At 41.4% G+C, this 21007-nt stretch overlaps 2 protein-coding genes across 2 annotated transcripts; one reads left to right on the top strand and one right to left on the bottom strand.

Moving 5' to 3' along the window:
• The first annotated feature begins 850 nt into the window (after positions 1–850).
• On the top strand, positions 851–1762 carry LOC117714185 (putative vomeronasal receptor-like protein 4). Its single transcript, XM_034510855.1, has one exon. It carries the CDS (start codon positions 863–865, stop codon positions 1760–1762), a length of 900 nt encoding a protein of 299 aa, XP_034366746.1. The 5' UTR covers positions 851–862.
• Positions 1763–12744: 10982 nt separating this feature from the next.
• Positions 12745–13656, bottom strand: LOC117713992 (vomeronasal type-1 receptor 4-like). The gene has a single exon (XM_034510568.2). It carries the CDS (start codon positions 13639–13641, stop codon positions 12745–12747), a length of 897 nt encoding a protein of 298 aa, XP_034366459.1. The 5' UTR covers positions 13642–13656.
• Positions 13657–21007: the final 7351 nt, after the last annotated feature.

The following is a 21007-nucleotide window of genomic DNA, read 5'->3' as shown; positions in this document are numbered from 1 at the left end:
GTCTGACAGGCTGAGGGATTTCTGATGGAGAGCATCACTAGACTAAACCCATCTTGAAACAATTAGGAAGACATGCCATTGTTAAGACTCCACAAGAACAGTTTTCCTGGAGTTTGGTTGTGGAAAATGTTCTCAGAAGAAACAGTAGAAACAGAATAAATAGGAGTAAAAAGGAGTAAACTTGAATCTACCCATGCAGATTGAGAAACAATTTTTATCACTTAGTCCCATTTTGAGGCCAATGATCTCAACTTTTATATCCAGTCATTAACCTTTGTATAATTTATGATCAAAAGGTTTGGGAAGAGGAGATACCATATCGTCTCTCCTGAGACCCTGGTCCACTTGACCAAGCACAACTTTCTGAGATTCTGCAAGCTTTTTATGAGTTCAACATCATTTGACTGATGGTTGCATATGGGGCAGTGAAGAGGATCAGGATGAAGAACAACACTGTCCACTAGCCTGAGCTCACGATGGGTGAGATGAGGAAAAAGGAAGTAGCCCTCAAGGCCAATGCTCAGGACTGTGTTGGTTTGAAAATGCCAAAATGATGTCATGCATTTAGCTTTTGTCTGAGAAGAGCATGGTCATATGAAGTTGAGTGATGAAGGATTTTCATGAAAGGCAGGAAACTATCAAGTTTATGCCCAGATTATGGCCATCATCATTTCCATGGAATGAAAAAAAAGGACAAACTGAAAGCAAAATGGAAAGCAAACAAACTAGAAAGAAGACAAACACTCATCAGGGCTCATGAAGTAAAGTTCCATACATGTTCACACAGTTGAGAGCATTCTTTTCAGCAGATTAAGTAGAGAAAATATTCCATGTGTCTCTTATCCTTGTATAAAGTCAGAAGATGCAGTGGAATAACATTATCCAGGCAATAGTCTTCATTTCTCTTACTGGACCAGGAACTGTAGGAAATATCCTAGTAGTCATGAGACAAGTGTACACTTCTGCCTTGGGTATTGCAAAAAAGCCTGTTGACATTATTATCATCCACTTGGCATTTTCTCATATGATCATCATTTGTAGCACAGGGATCAGAGATATAGCCCCAGTGTTTTATTTCAGAAACTTCCTAGGAGACATTGGCTGTAAAGCTGTGGTTTATCTGGCAAGGATGGCACGGGGTTTTTCCATCTGCACCACCTGTCTCCTCAGCGTGGTCCAGGCTGTCACCATCAGTCCCAGCACCACCCTTTGGACAAAGCTCAAACCACAGACATCATGGCAAGTTCTTCCCTTTCTTCTTCTTTTTTGGATTGTTAATGTTCTCATAAGCTCCAACTTACTCTGCTACATCAAAGCAGGCAGTGGCTTAAACAGGTCTGTAGCTTCAATGTCCATTGGCTACTGCTATATGCTACCATCCAGACATATTAAGTGGCTTTTCCTCTCTCTCATGACTCTTCGTGATGTCATCTTTCAGAGTCTCATGGGCTGGAGCAGTGGGTCCATGGCTCTGCATCTGTATAAACATCACAAGCGTGTCCTCTACCTTTACAGCTCTAGGTTTGCAAACAATTCCCCTCCTGAAATCAGAGCTACATGGAATGTTCTCATTCTTATGACCTGCTTCCTTTTCTTCTATTGGGTAGATTTTATTCTCTCTTTCTACACAGGTTTCACAGTGACACGAAATTTTACTTTACTAAATATTAAAATATTTTTGGAACTTGGTTATGCTAGTTTCAGCCCCTTTGTTCTGATCAGCAGAGATGTCCGTGTTCCTAATGTCTTGCCTGCTCATTGAGAAGTATAGAAATTACATTTTACAGCTGTTTTCTATGTTAAACATATGCACATTTTTTTTACTGCTTTGTCATGATGAATTTTAGAGGTGTGTGTGTTTGTTAGTGGGGGAGCACAGTATTTGCTTTGAAGCATAGGCTGACCTTGAAGTGCCTTGGGATGCCAAATACTGGGATTACAGGCATTCCCCTCCAAACTGACATTTGTCATAATTTAATATCACAACATTAAATTAAACATTATAATAATACATTTCATTTTTTTAGAAGTCTGGCACCATACATTCTAAAGTTTGGATTTCTAGGAAGGTAGGCAGCAGATTCTTATCATTTTTCTATTCCACCATTCCTGCCATGTGATTTTAGCTTATTATTAGTACTGGGGATATTACTTTAGGTAACACTACTGTTAGAAATTAGTATTTCAGTTTTAATTCCAAAGCAAGAGCATGAGAGTACAGTAAGGTAGGTGGACGTGAGGAGGTGACTTATTGGAGCTGAGCTTGCAGGGGAGAGTGAAGATGACAGTGAGACAAGTGAAGTCACAGGAGCAGGACACTTGGGGTCAATAACTATATGACACATCTGGGTTCCCAAACTGCCTAGAAACCTAGTGTTAACACAGAGGGACGATTATAACCAGGTAAGGCCTTAAAGAAACACAATAGAGCCTGGGAAACAACTTCTCTCACATTGTGCCATAGCAGGTCTGGACACCATTCTCCTGGCCAGGCCTCACTTGCACACTGATGTGCAAATACCTTGCTGTCAGACTGTTAGCACTGGAGCTTCCAGCTCTGGCTCCTGGTCAGTAACTATGCTATGAACTAAACATCCAGTGTTTGCTAGGCCTCCTTGCCCCTTGAATCCCAGATTCTATCTGCCCTTATGCTGTACAGGTATAACTTGTTGGCTCACAGACAAGGGAACCATAATGAGAAGGGAGCACATGGGATCTGCTTGGTGAAACCAAGATGGCACAGCCTTTCCAAGCAGCAGGACATTGGTGCTGCTAAACACTCCACACCCCTCAGGACTGGAGGATTGAGAGGATCCAGAAACTGAATCGACCCTGCATTTTCAAGACACTGCACTGCATCCCATGGAGACTCCCGACTTCTCTGAGCTCTGTGAGTGCCATTCCTGAAGGGATGCAGGGCTATGAATGCCTGTTCACCAAAGCTGCCCATCAGCTCACCGCAGTTCCTCCCCAGGAGAAACAGCAAAACCGAAACAGATCTTGCAGGAAGTGGGGTTGAACTGCTCTCTCTGCAGCTGAGCTGTGCCTGGAGAGGACCCAAGGCTGCCTGAGCTCCTTTCCTGACCCAAGAGTGAAACTCTACAGACTAAAGAAAGAGATGGGCTAGGCTGTGGGTCTCTAAAATAATGCTTTTTTCTAAAATAAACTAGGTTTGTAATGTTTTATAATATAGATTAAAGACCACTATTGTGGTTAGTTTCTCTGTCAGTGTGTCATAAATTTGAATTACCTGAGTAAGGAGCTTCACCTCAAGACTTCTTCTTTCTTGACAGATGTGGGAAAACGTGCTCCAAGTGTGGGTGGCCTTGTATGGTAAGATTCCAGGTTAAAAGTATGTGTCAGAAGGAAGACCATCCCGCCTCATGCTTGCTTGGCCTTCCCTCTTGTCTCTGAGTTGATTTATTCTGTTCCTGCTGCTGGGGCTGATTTCTTTGGTGAAAGCAAAACCAACAGTTCTCTAGGAAACTTCCAGAGCCACAGTGGGACTACTGAGGCACCTGCCTGTGAACTAACAACCAGTTATGACTTCCAGTGAGACAGCTATGGTGAGGCTTACAGGCTCAAGTACCAAGTAAAATACTTGGTCTTAGCATCTCCCATGTGCTTTAGTGCTTGTTACTACTTTAATGATGACTTAATGACTTCTTTTTTTTTTTTTTTTTTTTTTTTTTTTTGGCTTTTTTGAGACAGGGTTTCTCTGTGTAGCCCTGGCTGTCCTGGAACTCACTCTGTAGACCAGGCTGGCCTCGAACTCAGAAATCCGCCTGCCTCTGCCTCCCAAGTGCTGGGATTAAAGGCGTGCGCCACCACCGCCTGGCCCAGACTTAATGACTTCTAACAGTATATATGTACACATATTTCATCTTATATTATTAAATATGTATAATATTTTCCATCATTGGTTCTGTTCCTCTAGAGAAACCTGTCTATAACTGCTACCCTTTCCAGAGTGTTGTGAGTTAGATGCATGGCTGGGGAGGCGGGCTGTCTCTAAAACAACCTTGTGAGTGTTGATGAACCATGTTCCGCCATCTTCTTATGGAGTGGATGAGAATGAGAGGTCACTACCTCATCTGACATTTATGACCAAAGGTATTTTATTTTCTGTAATTTGTCACATATTATTGAAAATAAAAGTGGTATATAATTAACCTTAAAAAGATATAATTTTGATACAACTCTGAAACCTCACAGATGAGCTAAATTAACATATCCATTTGCTATTTCATTTTCATTTCCTGGGTAAAGTGAAAGCCCCTGAGGTCTCAGTGAATTCCCAATGAATACCACAGTGCATGACACAGTGCACACCACAGTGCCATATGTGCGCTACATCCATGGAATTACTCTACCTGAGGGCAACCTTGTACCTGGGACCAACAGCTCACCTACTCCCCACCTCCCTGTCCAAGAGAAGCGCAATTCTACTATCTCTGTGTGCTCAAAAACTCAGAAGTGTGACTACAGTTTCTTTTAGGAAATCCTAGGAAATGTTTTTGAAAGCGTTATTTACCTAGAAAAAGTGTCTCTGAACCTTTCTACCTGCTCTGCATGTCACCTCAGTAGAGTTTAGGCTGTCACCCTTGGGCCCAGGAGCACTCCATGGAGAAACCTTCAACCACAGACTACATAACAAATTTTTTGATCTCTAACTTTCTAATAAGCTACACATATGTCTATTTTATCACTGAAGTCAGTGGCATGATCAGATCTGGAGTTGCAATGCATTGTGGATATTGTACTGTGCTACAGTTACTGTTATAGAGTTCGTGACTTCAGGGAAAGGGCCACAGATGTAGTGCAGAGTATAATTTAATAAAGCTGCTACCAGAACAACAGTCTATGAGCCAACCTTGAGACTGCCATAGGAAAGCAGGTGAGGGAAGGATATTTAAAAGTGAAAATGCAAGAAGATCTTGAGCTTCACCATAAGCAAGGCAAGAGCTGCTCTGCTTTGCCAAGATTAGGTAGTCCAGGCAATAGTCCTTGTATGTCTGTATAAGCAGGATATAGAAGTCAAATGGCAGCTAGTCATGGTTACAGCTGTACATTTCTGTGTAGGGTTCACTGAGTCTGGGTACTGGGAACTTTTCTTCCAAGTATTGAAGTCAGAGAAAAAGTGTTACTAGGTATCATTGCAGATAACTACCATAAAATGGAGTTTCTTTAGTCACCACATGATTGAGTTCATTTTCTCTGACAATTAAAAAAAATTAGAGTCAGGGAAAAGAACATACAACACAGAGGAAAGAAACAGTGGACAGAATGAAGAAAGGCTTTTATTAGGGATGAGAACACACAAACAATGAAGACACACACACAGTGAGGACACACACAGAGAAGGGCACTCTGCTAAGCAAAGGGAGACTTGGAAAGCTGAAGCCCAGTGTCTTCCTGAGAGCTGGTTGTTCTAAAGACCTTTGAGGGGTATTTCTCTCCTAATTTAAACTTGGTCAGTTTGAAGAATTAAAGGGAGGTTGATGGGCCCACAACTGTGGTGTAAACAAGTCCTGCTCTAGCCTCTAGTTTCTGAAACCAGTCCCAGGCAGGGGGCTCTCCTGGCAGGAGAAAAAACCTGCCAGGCCTTTAAGCCTTTGTCTCTGACTGGACTGGATACATAAACAGGACCCAGCATTTTGCTGCATACAGGAAACCCACCTCAGTGACAAAGAGACTCTACCTTAGAGTAAAAGCCTGGAAAATCAATTTTTCAAGCAAATGGTCTTGAGAAACAAGCTGGAGTAGCCATTCTAAAATCTCCAGCCCAAGAACACAAAGGGAGGAACTCATGGCTCCATCTGTATAGGTATTTGAGGGTGGACTTGTCAGGCATCAGTGGAAGTGGAAGGCCTTGGTGCCTGAAAGTTTGGATTCCCTAGTGTTGGGGATTTCGAGAGCACGGAGGCGGGAATGGGAGGATGGTGGGAACACACCCTCATATTAATAGAAGGAGGGGGATGAAATAAGGAGGTTTGGGGTGTAATGGGAGAGGGGATAACACTGAAAGGTAAATAAATAAAATATCCAATTTAAAAAAAAACAGATAATAGGTCTGCCAATTGTAGTTGAGCAGTTGAGACTTTTTGTCAACAATTTATTATGAGGATTCCATATAATCCTCAAGGACAAGGTATTATGGAAAAGGCCCATGGAACTTTTAAAAGATTGGTGAGATATACTGTTGCTGAGAACAAGAATGATGCTGACCTGTGAGCTTGCTGAGTGCCCTGACAAGGGTGATTGGGGAGCTGCATTGGACATACATTCCTGACCCACCTTTGCTTGACTATATTCCAGATGGGACAAGCTGCCTTGCCTCAAGTTTTTAGACCTTGTAGGATAGAGAGTCGAAAAGAGAAGCTGTCTTTTGTATTCTTCTTAAAGGGTGACTGGCTATTAGGACTCAGTCATGTACTGGTCTAGAAATCAATCCAATATGGGAAATAACAGTCTACTTTTGGAAGACTGGATCTGAACTTTGTCAGGAACATATTTGGAAGTTAGCTGTAGCTTGCTATGATGTTAGGATAGCAAGAGATAATGTTAAGACAGAATCTGGATTTCAAACAAGGGTTAGTGCATGTTTTAAGGCTCTTTTAATTGTCAAGCTAAAATTAGTTTTGTTTCTTCTACAGCATTTATTGTAAGTTGCATTGACTGTATAATTTCCAATTGTGTTAATGTGTTGAAACTTTGCAAGTCTGTTATGGGGGTCTATTAACCAGATTTTGTCTCACTGCCCTGGGTATTAGAAAACCTTGACTTGCTGAAAAAAGCTTGAAAGTGCTGGAAGAAGTGAATTAGGCTTTAAGCAGAAGCAAGAGGGTAGCTGGCTTGATTATTGCTGGTGTAACAGCTTTAATTCCATTAATTTCTAGCACTATTGCTTCTCCAATAGCACTGACACAAGGAGTTAAGACAACTATTTTTGTTAATTATCTAGAAAATCTGTTACTAATATATTGAGTATACAAAAGGATTTATATAGGTATCTGGAACAATGAATGATGTTCTATAACCCATTCAAATTATCTGAAGGAGGTTCAGGGTTCAAGAGTTAGGAGCCATACCAAGTGTCATGACAAATCTTACTGGAGTAGTGCTACTTTTGAAATTCACAGTGATTGTCATTATAATTAGAAAAAAAGTTTAAAGATACCTGTAGGATATTTGGCATAATCCTAACACCTCTCTGGGTGTGTTAACTTTGCATAGTGAGATTATGAATTTAAAGAATGCTGCTCTGTTGACCTTTGATGCAGCAGATAATCCCAATAAAATTATCCCTGGCCTGAGCTCAGTATTGTCATTGGGCAAACCTCAGGAATGACATACATAGCTTGATCCAGCTAGCCTTTCTGGTCCTGGCTTTTATTCCTGACCATCATGTTAAAGCTTATCTTTAACAACGTCAACATGTTGGCAGCCAAAGTACATGGCTTAAACTAAAAGTACACCCCCCCCACCAGACAAAGTTATTAAAATAACAGGCGGGCAAGCCAAGGACAGGTAAGTTTCTGCAAAGTACCAACCTTAGACAGAAGTGCATTGCTTTGGATAATGCATATTCCATGATGGGTAAGAAAGGCATTCTTGTCAGAATGACCTTAGAGAGCTCAATTTTGTTAACAAAATAAAAAAGGGGGAGAAGTGGAGAGCCTTTGGGGCTGCTTGGCAAGAAGCTGACATGGGCCAAGGACAAGGAAATGTGCTGCTTGACAGGAATATGACACTGGCCAAGGACAAGGAAGTAGGCTTCAAGCAGGAATTTGATATTAGATTACAACAAGGAAGTAATTTAAATCATAGGCTACAACAAAGACGTAATCTTGGGCAGGAATCTAAATATTAGGCCAGAATTTTGGACAGGATTCTAAATTTAGGCTAAAACAAGGAAGTAGGCTTCAGACATGAAAATGACCTTGGGCTAGAACAGGGAAGTAGGCTCAGATACTTTTGTCATTCTGATAAGCCTTTAGAAACAGCGATCATGGGAGTGTTCACGAAACTGGGTTTAATGCCTTGTTTTTTCTTCACTTATTTGTGTTTATCGTATTGCTTGTTCCTTGACTATATGCATCTACTGTATTGCTAGACATTCAACCTAGAACTGACCTTATTACATGCATGTAATCAAAATGGTATAAAAGTATAAAAGAAGAGGGGGTATAGGATAGGGGGTTCTAGGAAGGGAAATGGAAAAAGGATGACATCTGTACTGAATAAATAAAGTATCAAATATGTGTGTATATGTATATGCATATGTGTTGGGCCTAACAGGAGGTCTAATCTCCATTCCACCCTCACCCTTCAGTCCTGCACACAGCACACAGGTGGAGGGATGAACAGGCCCTAGAGAGATTTACATACTAATGAGGTACCTGAAGGCCAGAGGTGGAGCCATTAAACATTCCTCCCCAGCCCCTCCCCCCTTCTCCCCTCCCCTTTTAACTCAGGTCGATCCTGGGTTTATGGGGGTATGCATCTAGATCCATCCACCATCTGCCATGTGAATAAGCCAGTTTTGAAAACCCAAGGGCTTCCTCGTGTGTTGGGGCCGCGCCGCTATGAGGAACCGTGAGGAGCCAGGGAGAGGTTTTTAGTTAACAAACAGCCGGGCCCAACTTCCAGCTGGAGGAACCCAGAGTGTTTCCAGTAGACTACCCACAGCATGGCGGGAGGAACCCTGGGATCCCCAGCCTTTTTTCCCAACACATATGTATACATGAAAAGATGGAAAGTACATTCATATGTTTATGTATACATATATTTATGTATATATGCATATGTTTATGTATATATGTATATATGTATATATGTGTATATGTATGTTATACATATGTTTATGTATACATGCTAAGGCATATATAGCTAGCTGCTGTTCCTATTTTTCTAATAAAATTATTAATTAATCAAGGCCTTTTAAAATAAATTTGCATTGGTTTCACAGTAATCTGTCCTAGGCAACCTAAGGATGGTCAAGGCGTCTAGAAAGCAGAATGACAGATACTTAACCACTCCCTCTCCACTGTACCATCATGTGACTTTGGATCTCTTTCTTATTTAGAAAAAAAATTGGGATGACTCCATTATCAGGAACTAGACATAAATGAATAAATAAATAACATAAAGAAATAATAAACAATAACTAATGATCATTTACATTCATATCCCCTCAATGCACTTCCATTGTTATCAGGACAAGGAAGTTCCCAGCACCTCCTATTTGCCATGGGCTCGCCCAGGAGCCATGAGCATGAGACCAACAGGGAAAGATGCAGTGTCAGGATGCAACTGTCCTGGAGTGAGAGCAGATATCTTAAAGAGAGACATTGTCCTCTCCTTTTCACAATCAGAATATTGAATCAATAAATGTAATGATTAACATTTACCCAGGAGTCAGTTCAATCCCTGGGGAAGAGAAAGACTGAAGCCCTGGCACTGTCAGAGGAGGAACTTGCCTTCCCAGACAGGTATCACACATTTTTGAAAACACACACACACCTTTTCTTGATTTTTTTTCTCTATTACAACATTGTAACTAAAAGGCTCTAGCAGGCCTGAGCATTGCAGACACAGGCCCCAGTATGGCAAACATGGCACCTGTAGGGTTTGCCTTTTCCACTCCCCTCTCCCTTGCCAAACCAGTAGATTGCATTCCTAAAGCTAGCTTCCAAGGTTTATTCCCTTATCTGTTCCCTATGTTATGCCCGACTCATTCCTGAGGTCAAACTTTCAACACACCAAGGTCCAGCCATCAAAATGCATTATTTTGACTAACCTGATTAAAATGTCCAATAAAAACTCATCAATATGTCCCAGCTCATTCCAATACAGACCTCTTCTTTATCTGTATTAAAATTAATACTTGCAAACTCCTTGCTGCTGTTTCTGCCTAATTTAGATTCATCCACCTTGTCTCTTTTTCTTGCTTATTAAAAAACTTCTTTGTGCTTTGTTTGTGCTTAAAAATTAGTATTTGGTGTATGTAATTTGAAGTACAAAGAGGGGCAACCTGCCCATGGTTCTTTTAGTAACATTGTTAGAGTAAAGTGGGAAGAATGGACTTTTCTTTTACTTCCTGGTTTCCCCAAACCACCAATTAATCCATTTGCTTAATCATTTTGTTTCCTAGTTTCCTAAAGAAAGCAGTGGCCTTATGAAATTTTTTACAATTTCTATTTTTTATGTGTGTGCATCTTGTGAGTTCTTGCCCGCGCATGTGCGTATGAGCACACACACACACACGTACATTCAAACACAGAGCACAGCAAAATGGCTCATCCTTCTTCCCAGTTCCTCCTGGGAGAGCCTGTCCTGGCTTCTGACGTTGGCATTACTTGCAGGCTGCCACCCCACCAGGCATTTAAGTGGGTGGCACTCACACTTGGAATCAAAGCACTTTAACCACTGAGCCATCTCCCTGGCCTGTGTCTACTCACATCAAATGCCAGTCTGTTACAAGGGTATATCCTTTATAAGAGGTCAGCTCTGAGACAAAATGGAGGTCACCAATTATCCTCAGAATGTCCTCTGTCTTTAATCCTATCACTTAGGAGATAAAGCAGGAAGATCACCAAATTAAGGGCAGCCTGATCTACAAAGAGTCTCAGGACAGGAAGTATTACCCAGAGAAACACTGACTCAAAAAATGACATCAGAAAGAAGTAGTCTTTGATGGACCAGAAAAATTATTTCTAAAATTTCTATCTATCCTGACATATATAATGTAAAACTATTTCTCTCTGCACCTGGATTTCTCCATTCAACAGATAGTGTAGAGATCCTTTTTTCTCAAAAGCTCTCATTTCAGTTACAGAAAAGGCATTTTCAGATTCTTTCATGTGTCAGCTGGACATACACATATGGAGACAACATCACTCAAGGCACTGAGGGAGAACAGTTATTCATCTCTCAAGGAAACCCAGTGGTGCTTCTCTTCATAAAAAAAAAAAATAATGGTGCCATCACTTCTTATCTCATCACACACATTTATTTACATCATTTTGCATCCAGGTTAGGAAGTTGCCTCCTAGGCTCTAGATTGAAAGTATCTGGAATGACCACACATGGGCACACATGTATTTCAGAAATGTCCTCAAATCATTTTATAATAAGTAAGCATTGCTTGTGGAATAAGACCAAGGTTGAAAAGGCATTGATAATTCAAATGCCATATGAAATTGTGCAGGGATGAAATAATTAAAAGAACTTTACTGCTGATGTTCACAGGTAGACAAGGCACACAACACCTATGTTTAGAACTTTCTCAGGAAGCAGAATCGCAGGCTGCTGAGCATCATTTAGTCTATTTCTCTCTAACAAGGGCTATAAAAAAAAAGAAGCAAATGACTTGGTGTGTATATGACAGAAGTTGGTCTCTCCTATCAGGGACACAGGCTGTCAGTTTGGGAAGTTGAAAATAAGTCAGAAAATTGGGGAAACTCAGTAAATGGAAGCTTGGTTAGTTGTTCATTTTCTCAACTCACATCCTTCCTCTCAAAATAATTAAACCCCAATTAAGCTGGAAATAACTTCTGAGCAAAACAGACGTTGTAACTGTGGGAGAGAGAGAAGCTGTACTTCAGGGACTGAGGGTCTGCAGTGACCTTCCTTCCCCATGACACTGTGACAATTTGAAACCTGAAGTCTGGAGTATCTGGTGGCAGCCAAGAGTCCCACAGATCCAGACACAGATCAAAGTCTCCATAGAGAAGTCAGTTATTATTTGGTTAGACATGTCTTTGTAAGTAACTTTGTCTTTCTGTCATGCATATTTCAATAACTTTTCTATGATCTGAACATTTAGAAAATACTAAATGTCTACTTAATGACATGGAGTATTTGTTTTCTTATTCTCTGTGATTCTTACACCTTGAAACCCATCTGTTTCAGTAAATTAGGGACGTTTCATTCATGTGCAAGTACATATATCCATTTTATGCTTTTTCCTTTAAAGAAACACAAGACACAAAGTCTCACAAGTAGGAACCGACTGGCTTCAAAGTTGTAGTCCTGCCAAGCACTGGAATACAGAGGTAAACAGCCATAAAGTGTAACTTTAATAAACAGAAGAGCAATGCCCGAGTAATGGGGAAAAAATGAAGAGAACCATTTCTAATATAATGCTTCTTGTCATGTACAAAATCAGGATTGGACAAACATGATTTAATCACTATGAATTTTGATAAGATCTACCAAATTCACCTGCATGCTTCCAGTCATAGTAGTAATAAAACCAGATTTAAAAATCCTAATTAAAGCTACTTTCTTGGTGCTGGAAAGATAGTTCATCAGTTAAGAGCGATGGCTGTTCATTCAGAGGGCAGAAGCTCAATTTCTAACAATCATATTGTTTTCAGACCATCTGCTTAATGCCAGTCAGTAAAGGGTATTTGATGATCTTTTCCAGCAGCTGCAGGCTCCAGCCATGAATGTGCTACACAGACATATATGTATAAATACAGCTATCTATACACAACAAATGAACACAAATATACAAAAGTTAAAAATACAAAGCAATATATAGAACGAAATTTCCTTAGCATTATAATTTTCTAAGACTACACTCAATGCAAGGCTTGAGTCACCAGGGAGATTGTTTGAGAATAACCATACGCTTAAACTGCTTGTGAGATTTTGTCTTACCCACAGTATTGCAGAGCTGAAAGTTCTTTCACACTTATTAAACAAATAAGAGAGACATATTTTCTTAGTTTCTCTTCATTTAGCATGCCAACATTCAGGTATAAGCCCATCCCTGTGAATCAGCACAAGGGGGCTGAAGACTGCATAAGCAACGGTCAAAAACGCTTGAATATTTACCATCAAGAAACTGTCTCCTAATGACAGACTTAAAAACAAAGAAACAGCACAATCAGTCCAGTAGAAGAAGACAAAACAGAGCATCAGAAGGAGGACACTTTGAGCAGCTCTCAGCTCAGGGGGAGTTCTGTAGAGAAGCTTGGAGTTCTGAAGGTAGAGGACATGCTGGTGATGCTTGTGGAGAAGAAATACCATGTAGCCACTGGCCCCTCCCATGGCACCCTGAAACACTGCATCTCTCAGGACCATGAGAGGGAGAACAATCCATTTTATTTGCTGACTTTCTAGTGTAAAATAGCAATAGTGGTTGATATTCTTAAGCTGTGACATATTCAGTCCTGTACTTTTGATGGAATGGATTAGGTTCACACTTATTAAAGCATTGAATATCCAAAAGAATGAGAAGAATGGAAGGATGTGCCATGGAGACTTTGGTCTGAGCCTCCTCCAGCCAGATGCTCTGGGACTGATGATGATGGCCTGGACCACAGTGAGGAGACTGCTGGTGCAGATGGAGAGGCCCCGGGCCACCCTCTCCAGGTAAACAATGATCTTACAGCCTATGTCATCCAGGAAGTTTCTCAAACCAAAAACTATTATTGTCTTTTGCAATCCTTTTGTAAGAAGGATTATGATGTTTGTAAAAGCCAAGTGGATGAGAATAAGGTGTATGGGTTTCTTCTCAGGGCCTCCCCACCAACTGAACATATAATTCACAGAAACAGACATGTTCCCCAGAATACCAAGCATAGTCATGAAGAAAAAAATTGTTTCCTTAACAAACTGCAAAACCATTTTTACTTCTTAGGTAGAAAAACTTGTTTTGAAGATACAAACACATTTTCAAGAAAGTATTAGTAATGCCAGACATGGATCTGAAAAACACATTTTGCATAATAGCATTTTCTGGAATTCATGAAGCAGCCATGGACACATGTAATGTTGCAGATGAGGTCTCGAAACTCCTCCTTTCCCTGTGGACTCTGGGATATTATGTGTGCTCTCCCAGGTGAGTTTTATAATGGCTATTTAAATCTCAAATTTTAAAAAAGATTTTTATATTTTAGCTCTACACTAGGGCAATTGACTTGTTCAAATGTGTGTGTGTGTGTGTGTGTATGCATTGTCCTTGTTAACTGTCAGCATAGTTGAATTGAACTCCAAGTTTCCCCAACCAAAATTTCTTCCTCTGTGTCTCACTGGACTTCATCATATTTCCCCACACAATTTTCTAAGCCCAAGGCTCATGCTGAGCCTGTCTGCCTTCCCCACATCACACACAGACACTGGGAAATCCTGCTGCTCAGCACCTGTAACACCTGTCAGAATTAGTAATACCTTTCATACTATCTCCTCTTTTGTTGGATATTTCTTTCCTTCTTGCCTTTTGATTGTAATAACAATTTCTAGATTTGCATTTGGCTTCAAATCTTCAATTTCTACATCTTTTTAAAGGTTTATTTATTTATGTATATGGGTGCTCTGTTTTTCTGTATATGTCTGCATGACAGAAGAGGGCATCTGATCCCATTATAGATGGCTCTGAGCTACTATTTCAGTGATGGAAAATGAACTGGAGAGCTCTCGAAGATAGCCTGGGAGGATGTTTAGAGAACCCATGGTACTTTCTTGGATGATGGTTAGCAGAGAGATATGATACCAGTGGAAGATTCAGGGCATCTGTGACCTTCCAGGACTTCCTCAGGGCACTTAAGGAAGCATGAGGTGTTAGCTGCTGCTATTTGATGAGTGTAGTTTATTAGTGAAAGATTCTTAATATGGCTGCATGAAGCACAGTAGGTTAGAGCACACTGTTGTGAGCAAGGACTCTCCCATCTAAGAGGTTGTGGTGGCATTTGCCTCTGTGGGGCCTGTGAGCAGCAGTTATGTCAGTTTGTATACAGCCTGCTTCTCCTGTTTCTTTTCCAACCTGTTTGTCAGGCAGGCTGCTTTGTTCTACATCATTCTGAGCTGATTCCAGGACTCAGACCTCAGTAGGATGTTTTCCATGTTCATGAGTTTTATTATCATCACTTAGAGGTTTATGGTAAGCTTTGGACACTTTCTAAAATAAGAGACATCTGGACATTCAGTGTCTCTATGTGTTTGTGTGTACTCTGAGTACTTGGAATGCCTCTGTTCCCTGATCTACTTCCTGTTAAATTCACAGGATTACTTTTAATGTCTATGTCTTGGTGATCTATAATGTGACTCTCATGACCTATTCTTGATCCTATATTTGGGTCTTGGTGGCCTCATGACATTAGAAATGTCATTTACTGCCTTTCAAGTGTTCTAACAAAGAGGTAATTATCACTTGTATCAGTGCATCCTAGAAATCACAATACTATCTTACATATGTGCACATAATGAAATATGCCTTATACATTAATACCAAGCATATCACCACTCATTAACATATCTAGTGTAAGTATTTAGCATTTAGTAAGAGAGTAGAATCTGTCAAAATCCCTATAATAATTCACCCTAACTCCTGAAAGAAAATGTTAACATTTTCTTGCTCATTTAATGAATGCTTTTCTTTTATCCAAACTTTAAATTGTATTTGAGAGCAGATTCTGATATTCTAATACATGATTCCTTTCTACTGAAGTGGACTGTGAGAGATGAGAGAGGAGACTCTCATCTTCTACCTTATCTTGGGAAATACTACAGGAAATTAATTTAAAAGACAGGATAGACTTGTGTTTAGATACATAGATGATACCAGAAACAGTGTGACTCCCCAGGAGCCTTAGGCAGGCTATATCCTTTCATTCTGTTTTTCTAAAAACAAGCAAGCAAGCAAGCAAACAAACAAAGGTGAGAGAGAGAGAGAGAGAGAGAGAGAGAGAGAGAGAGAGAATTTCTGTTCGCAGCTTAGCACTGGGATAAAGTTAAAATGCAACTTTACAAACACCAATGACATGGTCGTAGTCACAATGCTGACAAACATGAGGGTAATAATAAGAGTTTTTGTTTTCTTTTGTCATCATTTTTGAGATAGAGTCTCCCTGTGTTAACCAGTCTAGCCTTGAAGAGTGATCATGCCTCAGTCTCTCTACTGCTCATCTTATAGGAGTGTGTCATGTTTGTCTCCAGTGTTTGGTAGAAATATGAAAATCTTTTTTATATTACTGAATCCTTTAGGATAAGGAGGTAACCTCAGACAAAGACCCACTCAGAGCTTTGTCCTGACTCCAGCCTGAGGATTGATAGCAATGACTCAGCATTTCTGTCTGTTTCTGTATCTCCAGGAACTTGTCTCTTTTAGATCTTTCTAAACCCAGGGATCAGCCTTGTCAGGGTCAGAAGGAATGTGGAGTGGCTTGGTCAGAGAGAAACTTCAGCTTTAATCTCTCCATGACACAGCTGAGGGGATCTAAGATCTTACCTCCACGTACTCACCAGGACCTCTGTGGTGCAGACAGGCTCTGGGGCAGCCTGGATAGGTGACACTTCCCAGGTCATATTTGTACTGACTGGATCTGTGGGGCTTTTGGCTGCCATCAGGTACTACAGACTTTAGGTTTCATATTGTCACAGTTTAAGGGGGGGGGGAAGGAAGGCCATTACAGTCCCTGAAGTACAGCTTCCCTCTCTCCCACAGTTACAGCATCTGTTTTGCTCAGAAGTTAGTTCCAGCTTAATTAGGGTTTAATTGCTTTCAGAAGAAGGATGTGAGTGAGAAAATGCCAACTAACCAAGTTCTGTGTACTGAGCTTCCCACATCTCCTGACTTGCTTTTACCTTCCCAGGGTGTCAGCCTGTGGCCTGGCTAGGGACCTACTTCTGTCACATACACACCAAGTTACTTGCTTCTCCTTCTTATATACCTTGAGACTGTGGTTGACATCAGGAGTTTTACATTTAGAGGAGTAGAATGAATGATACTCAGGTCCCTGGGATTCTGTTTCCTAAGCAAGCTCCATACATGGACCAGGATAAGTTTAGTGTTCCTTGTCTAATTGTGCCTTTTGGTAGTGAAGATCCTTGCTATACTTAATTCTTTCATTCCTGCACAGTAAATATAATATGGCACTTGAATTATGAATGCCTTCCCAACGTTGGCATTATTCAAAAAACAATGCTTACTTATTATAAAATGTATTAAGGAGACATCTGAAACTTATGTGTGCACAAGTGTGGTCATTCCTGATATTTTCATTCTAGAGCCCAGGAGGAAAGTTCCTTACCTGGATGCAAAATGATGTAAATAAATGTGTGTGCAGGAGAGTAGAAGTGATGATATCATTATTTTGTTCTTGAAGAGAAGCACCACTAGGTTTCCTTGGGAGATGAATTGTAGGGTTGTGGGTCCTGCATCTGCTGTGCCAGAGGGATCAGCAGCTTGGGGAGGCAGGATGTGGGAAGTTGACCACACTTACCCTATGCTGTCATCTGGCAGGTGTTGAGCTGTAGGGAAGCCCAGGGACACAGCTCTGGGAGTGGGCAAGTGCAGTCTGAGGTGTGGGACAGCCTGAGCTGGCTTAGGGGTTCCTGGGGCCTGCAACAAGGCGGGTCTGTCTGTTTCTCAGACTCACAGACATCTAGGCAGTACTGGGAACCATGGAAGAGCTAAGAACACAGTGGGGGTCTTTAGACTGGATCTGGCCTGGGGCTAGGGTGAAAAGGGGAGCACCAGCTGGTCCTACGTGGGGGACTCCTTGGCTTGACAGGTGGCAGTGGGCTTGACTTGGCTTGGTCACGGCTGGGAGCACAGAGAGGCCTTCTATGGGAGATTAAATGGCAGTTCTATAAGTGAAGGCCTGCTCCATGGCACCGCATGGCAGATCCTGATGAAAACAGGCAGTCCATGATTTTAAGGCATTTATTGTTGTGGTGGAAAGTGGATGGGTAAAACCATACCCTGCTTCTCAGGGTGGACCTGAGCTTAAATACCTTTTGCAGGGAGGAATGTCTGGGAAGGAAAGCTTATTGGCTAAGCCCTCCAGGCCTTTAGATACCTCATTAAAATGGAGATCTTTTCTTGAGCCTGCTTGACCACAGGTCATGTCTTCTGTAAGTGGATGGGCTTGTTGCCCTATGTGACTGATAGCCACAAATATATGGGAGACTGCAGCTAGTGACAGGGGCCTAGTGCTCAGGAACAGGCGAAGCGCCTATAGTCCCTTCAAAGTTTCCAGGGCTTCAAGCCTTCGTTCAACCAGGGACCGAGCTACCTTTTACGGTCCCACAATGAATGACTGACTGATCTTCCTCTGGGTCCTGTATGATGGTGTCTCCATATGTGTATGTTCAGCTGACACATGAAAGAATCTGAAAATGCCTTTTCTGTAACTGAAATGAGAGCTTTTGAGAAAACAAGGATCTCTATACCATCTGTTGAATGGGGAAATCCAGGTGCAGTGAAACTAACTTGTACATTATATATATCAGGATAGACAGAAATTCAAAAAATAAAATGATTTTTTTGTTCGTCCAATAAGGACTATTTCTTTCTGATGTCTATTTCTTTCCTTTTTTCTTGCTCCCCACCCCAACCCCCTTTTTTCTGAGTCAGTGTTTCTTTGGGTAGTGCTTGCTCTCCATGAACTCACTTTGTAGATCAGGCTGACCTCAACTTGGAGATCTGCCTGCTTCTATCTCCTGAGTGCTGGGATTAAAGGCCAAATTGCAATTTAGTGGGTCTCTGTTGTCTGTGCTATTTTGTTTAGAAAACTAAGTTTCTTCTTTATCTGTAAAATATAAATAAAAACCATCAATTAAAGTTTGTAGTGCTCTGACTAGTCTGTTCAATCAGAGGTAAAATATTAGAAAGAAAGCCCTTTATGCAGATTCCATCTGGGAGATCTGAAGAGAAAACTGGCCACTCTCAGACAAAGGACATTCTGGGGATCATTGGGGACCTCCATTTTGTCTCAGAGCTGACCTCTTATAAAGGATATACCCTTGTAACAGACTGGCATTTGATGTGAGTAGACACAGGCCAGGGAGATGGCTCAGTGGTTAAAGTGCTTTGATTCCAAGTGTGAGTGCCACCCACTTAAATGCCTGGTGGGGTGGCAGCCTGCAAGTAATGCCAACCTCAGAAGCCAGGACAGGCTCTCCCAGGAGGAACTGGGAAAAAGGATGAGTCATTTTGCTGTGCTCTGTGTTTGACTGAAGGAAAGTGGAAGATGAAGGATTCTTGACATCATCCTAAGTCTCGGGTCTGCAGATGAGGAGCATAAATGTGCAGATGTGTAGACATACACACGGGAACACGCACAGACACATGCCAGCCCATTCACAAATATGTACACACATGAAAATAGAAATTGCAAAGAATTTCATAAGGCCACTGCTTTCTTTAGGAAATTAGGAAACAAAATGCTTAAGCAAATGGGTTGATTTGTGGTTTGGCGAAACCAGAAAGTAAAAAAATCATTTTTCCTAGCAATGTTACTGAAGGAACCCTTTGGCAGGGCACTCACCTCTGCACTTCAAATTGTGTTTGCCCAAATACTTATTTTTAAGTACAAACCAAACACAAAGAGATCCTTTATTAAACAAGGGAAAGAGACAAGGTGGATAAATCTGAATCAGGCAGAAACAGCAGCAAAGAGCTTAAGTGTCAATTTTAAAACATTAAAAGGGGAGGTCTGTGTGAGAATGAGCTAGGACCTGTTGGTGAGTTCTTATTGGATATTTCAATCAGGTTTGTCAAAATAATGCATTTTGATGGCTGGACCTTGGTGTGTTGAAAGTTTGACCTCAGGAATGAGTCGGGCATAACAAAGGGAACAGATAAGGGAATAAACCTTGGAGGCTAACTTTAAGAATGCAATCTAGTGGTTTGGGGAGAGGGGAGTGGAAAAGGCAAACCCTACAGGTGCCATGTTTGCCAAACTTGGGCCTGTGTCTGCAATGCTCAGGCCTGCTAGAGCCTTTTATTTACAATTTTGTAATACAGAGAAAATCAAGAGAAGGTGCCTGGGTGTGAAGTTTCTCTGAAGAGGAAATTTTCTCCTCTGACAGTGTCAGGGCTTCAGTTTTTCTCTTCCCCAGGGGTGATACTGACTCCTGGGCAAATGTTAATTCTTTGCGTTTATTCCATTGTTGTTCCTTGTTCTAGAGTCCCTAAAGAACACCAAGAAACCAACTTTGATGCAATCACACTAGGATCTTTATTCAAGTTTGAACTGGGGCAACAATCCTGTCTCTGCCACAGCAGAAAGATGTAGGACCCTGAAGTGTCAGGGGCAGCCCTACTTATACACTGAAGGCCTAAAGTCAGCCATAGGCCTGACTTACTTGCCTGCTAACAAAAAGTCTTGGGTCTGTGTGGAAAAACACTGAAACAGATGGCTAAAAGCTATTGTAAACAAGCAGCTTTGGTGGAAATTTGCCAGCCTGAGTAGTCATAGGCCTTGGGTAGCCTTGGTGGATAGTACCAACTTAGATAAGGACAAGTGAATCATAGGTGGAGTCATAGTGAACTGTCCCCTGAACCTTCACCCAGCTGACACTCTGTTCTAGAAGATATCTGTACTCCCCCTGAACACCTATGCTCCTGCATCATCCCCTTGCCCACATCCTGTCTTTTTGTGTATATAACCCCTGTGTGAAAAAGTAAAAATTACAATTTGAACAGACAATAGACAAATTGTTATTCTTTGCATCCACCTGTTTCCCCCACTTTCTCCTTCAGGTGACCTCCTGGACCCCTGTTTAATGCCCTGCTGGACAGGACAGCAAAGGGCTGCCATGCCCTGGCTGTGACTTTCCATGTGCTGCTGTCTGACAAGTAACATTCTGCTGTTTTTCTAAGATCAAAACATTCTGATGTAGGCATGGTGCCCCAGAAAGGGAATTTACACTTGACAGTCCATTACCCCCGAGTTGAGTTCCTGTTTGTGTTTTTCCTTCCCTGGCTTGGTGTATATATTGAACCTGCTCAGTAAAAGCTTTGGCATTCTCTTGTTTCTTCTTTTGAATGATCTGAGTCTGTTTCTTCCTTTAATCCCCTAGGCCTACACTGGAGCTTGGTACCATGGCAGTGCTGGTGCTGTCAGAAAGGAAGGGTGAGAGTTGAGCTCTCAGCTGGACAAGGCTTTATAGGAAATGAGGAGCAAGCAAGGGGGTTTCTCCTGGTAAGCATTTAATTGTATGACTACTATAAGATGACAGGTGGGTGCTCTGATGCAAAACCATGAGT

Source organism: Arvicanthis niloticus, chromosome 8 (genome assembly GCF_011762505.2).
Source record: "Arvicanthis niloticus isolate mArvNil1 chromosome 8, mArvNil1.pat.X, whole genome shotgun sequence".
Lineage (NCBI taxonomy): Eukaryota > Metazoa > Chordata > Mammalia > Rodentia > Muridae > Arvicanthis > Arvicanthis niloticus.
This window is presented reverse-complemented; position numbering and strand designations above follow the sequence as displayed.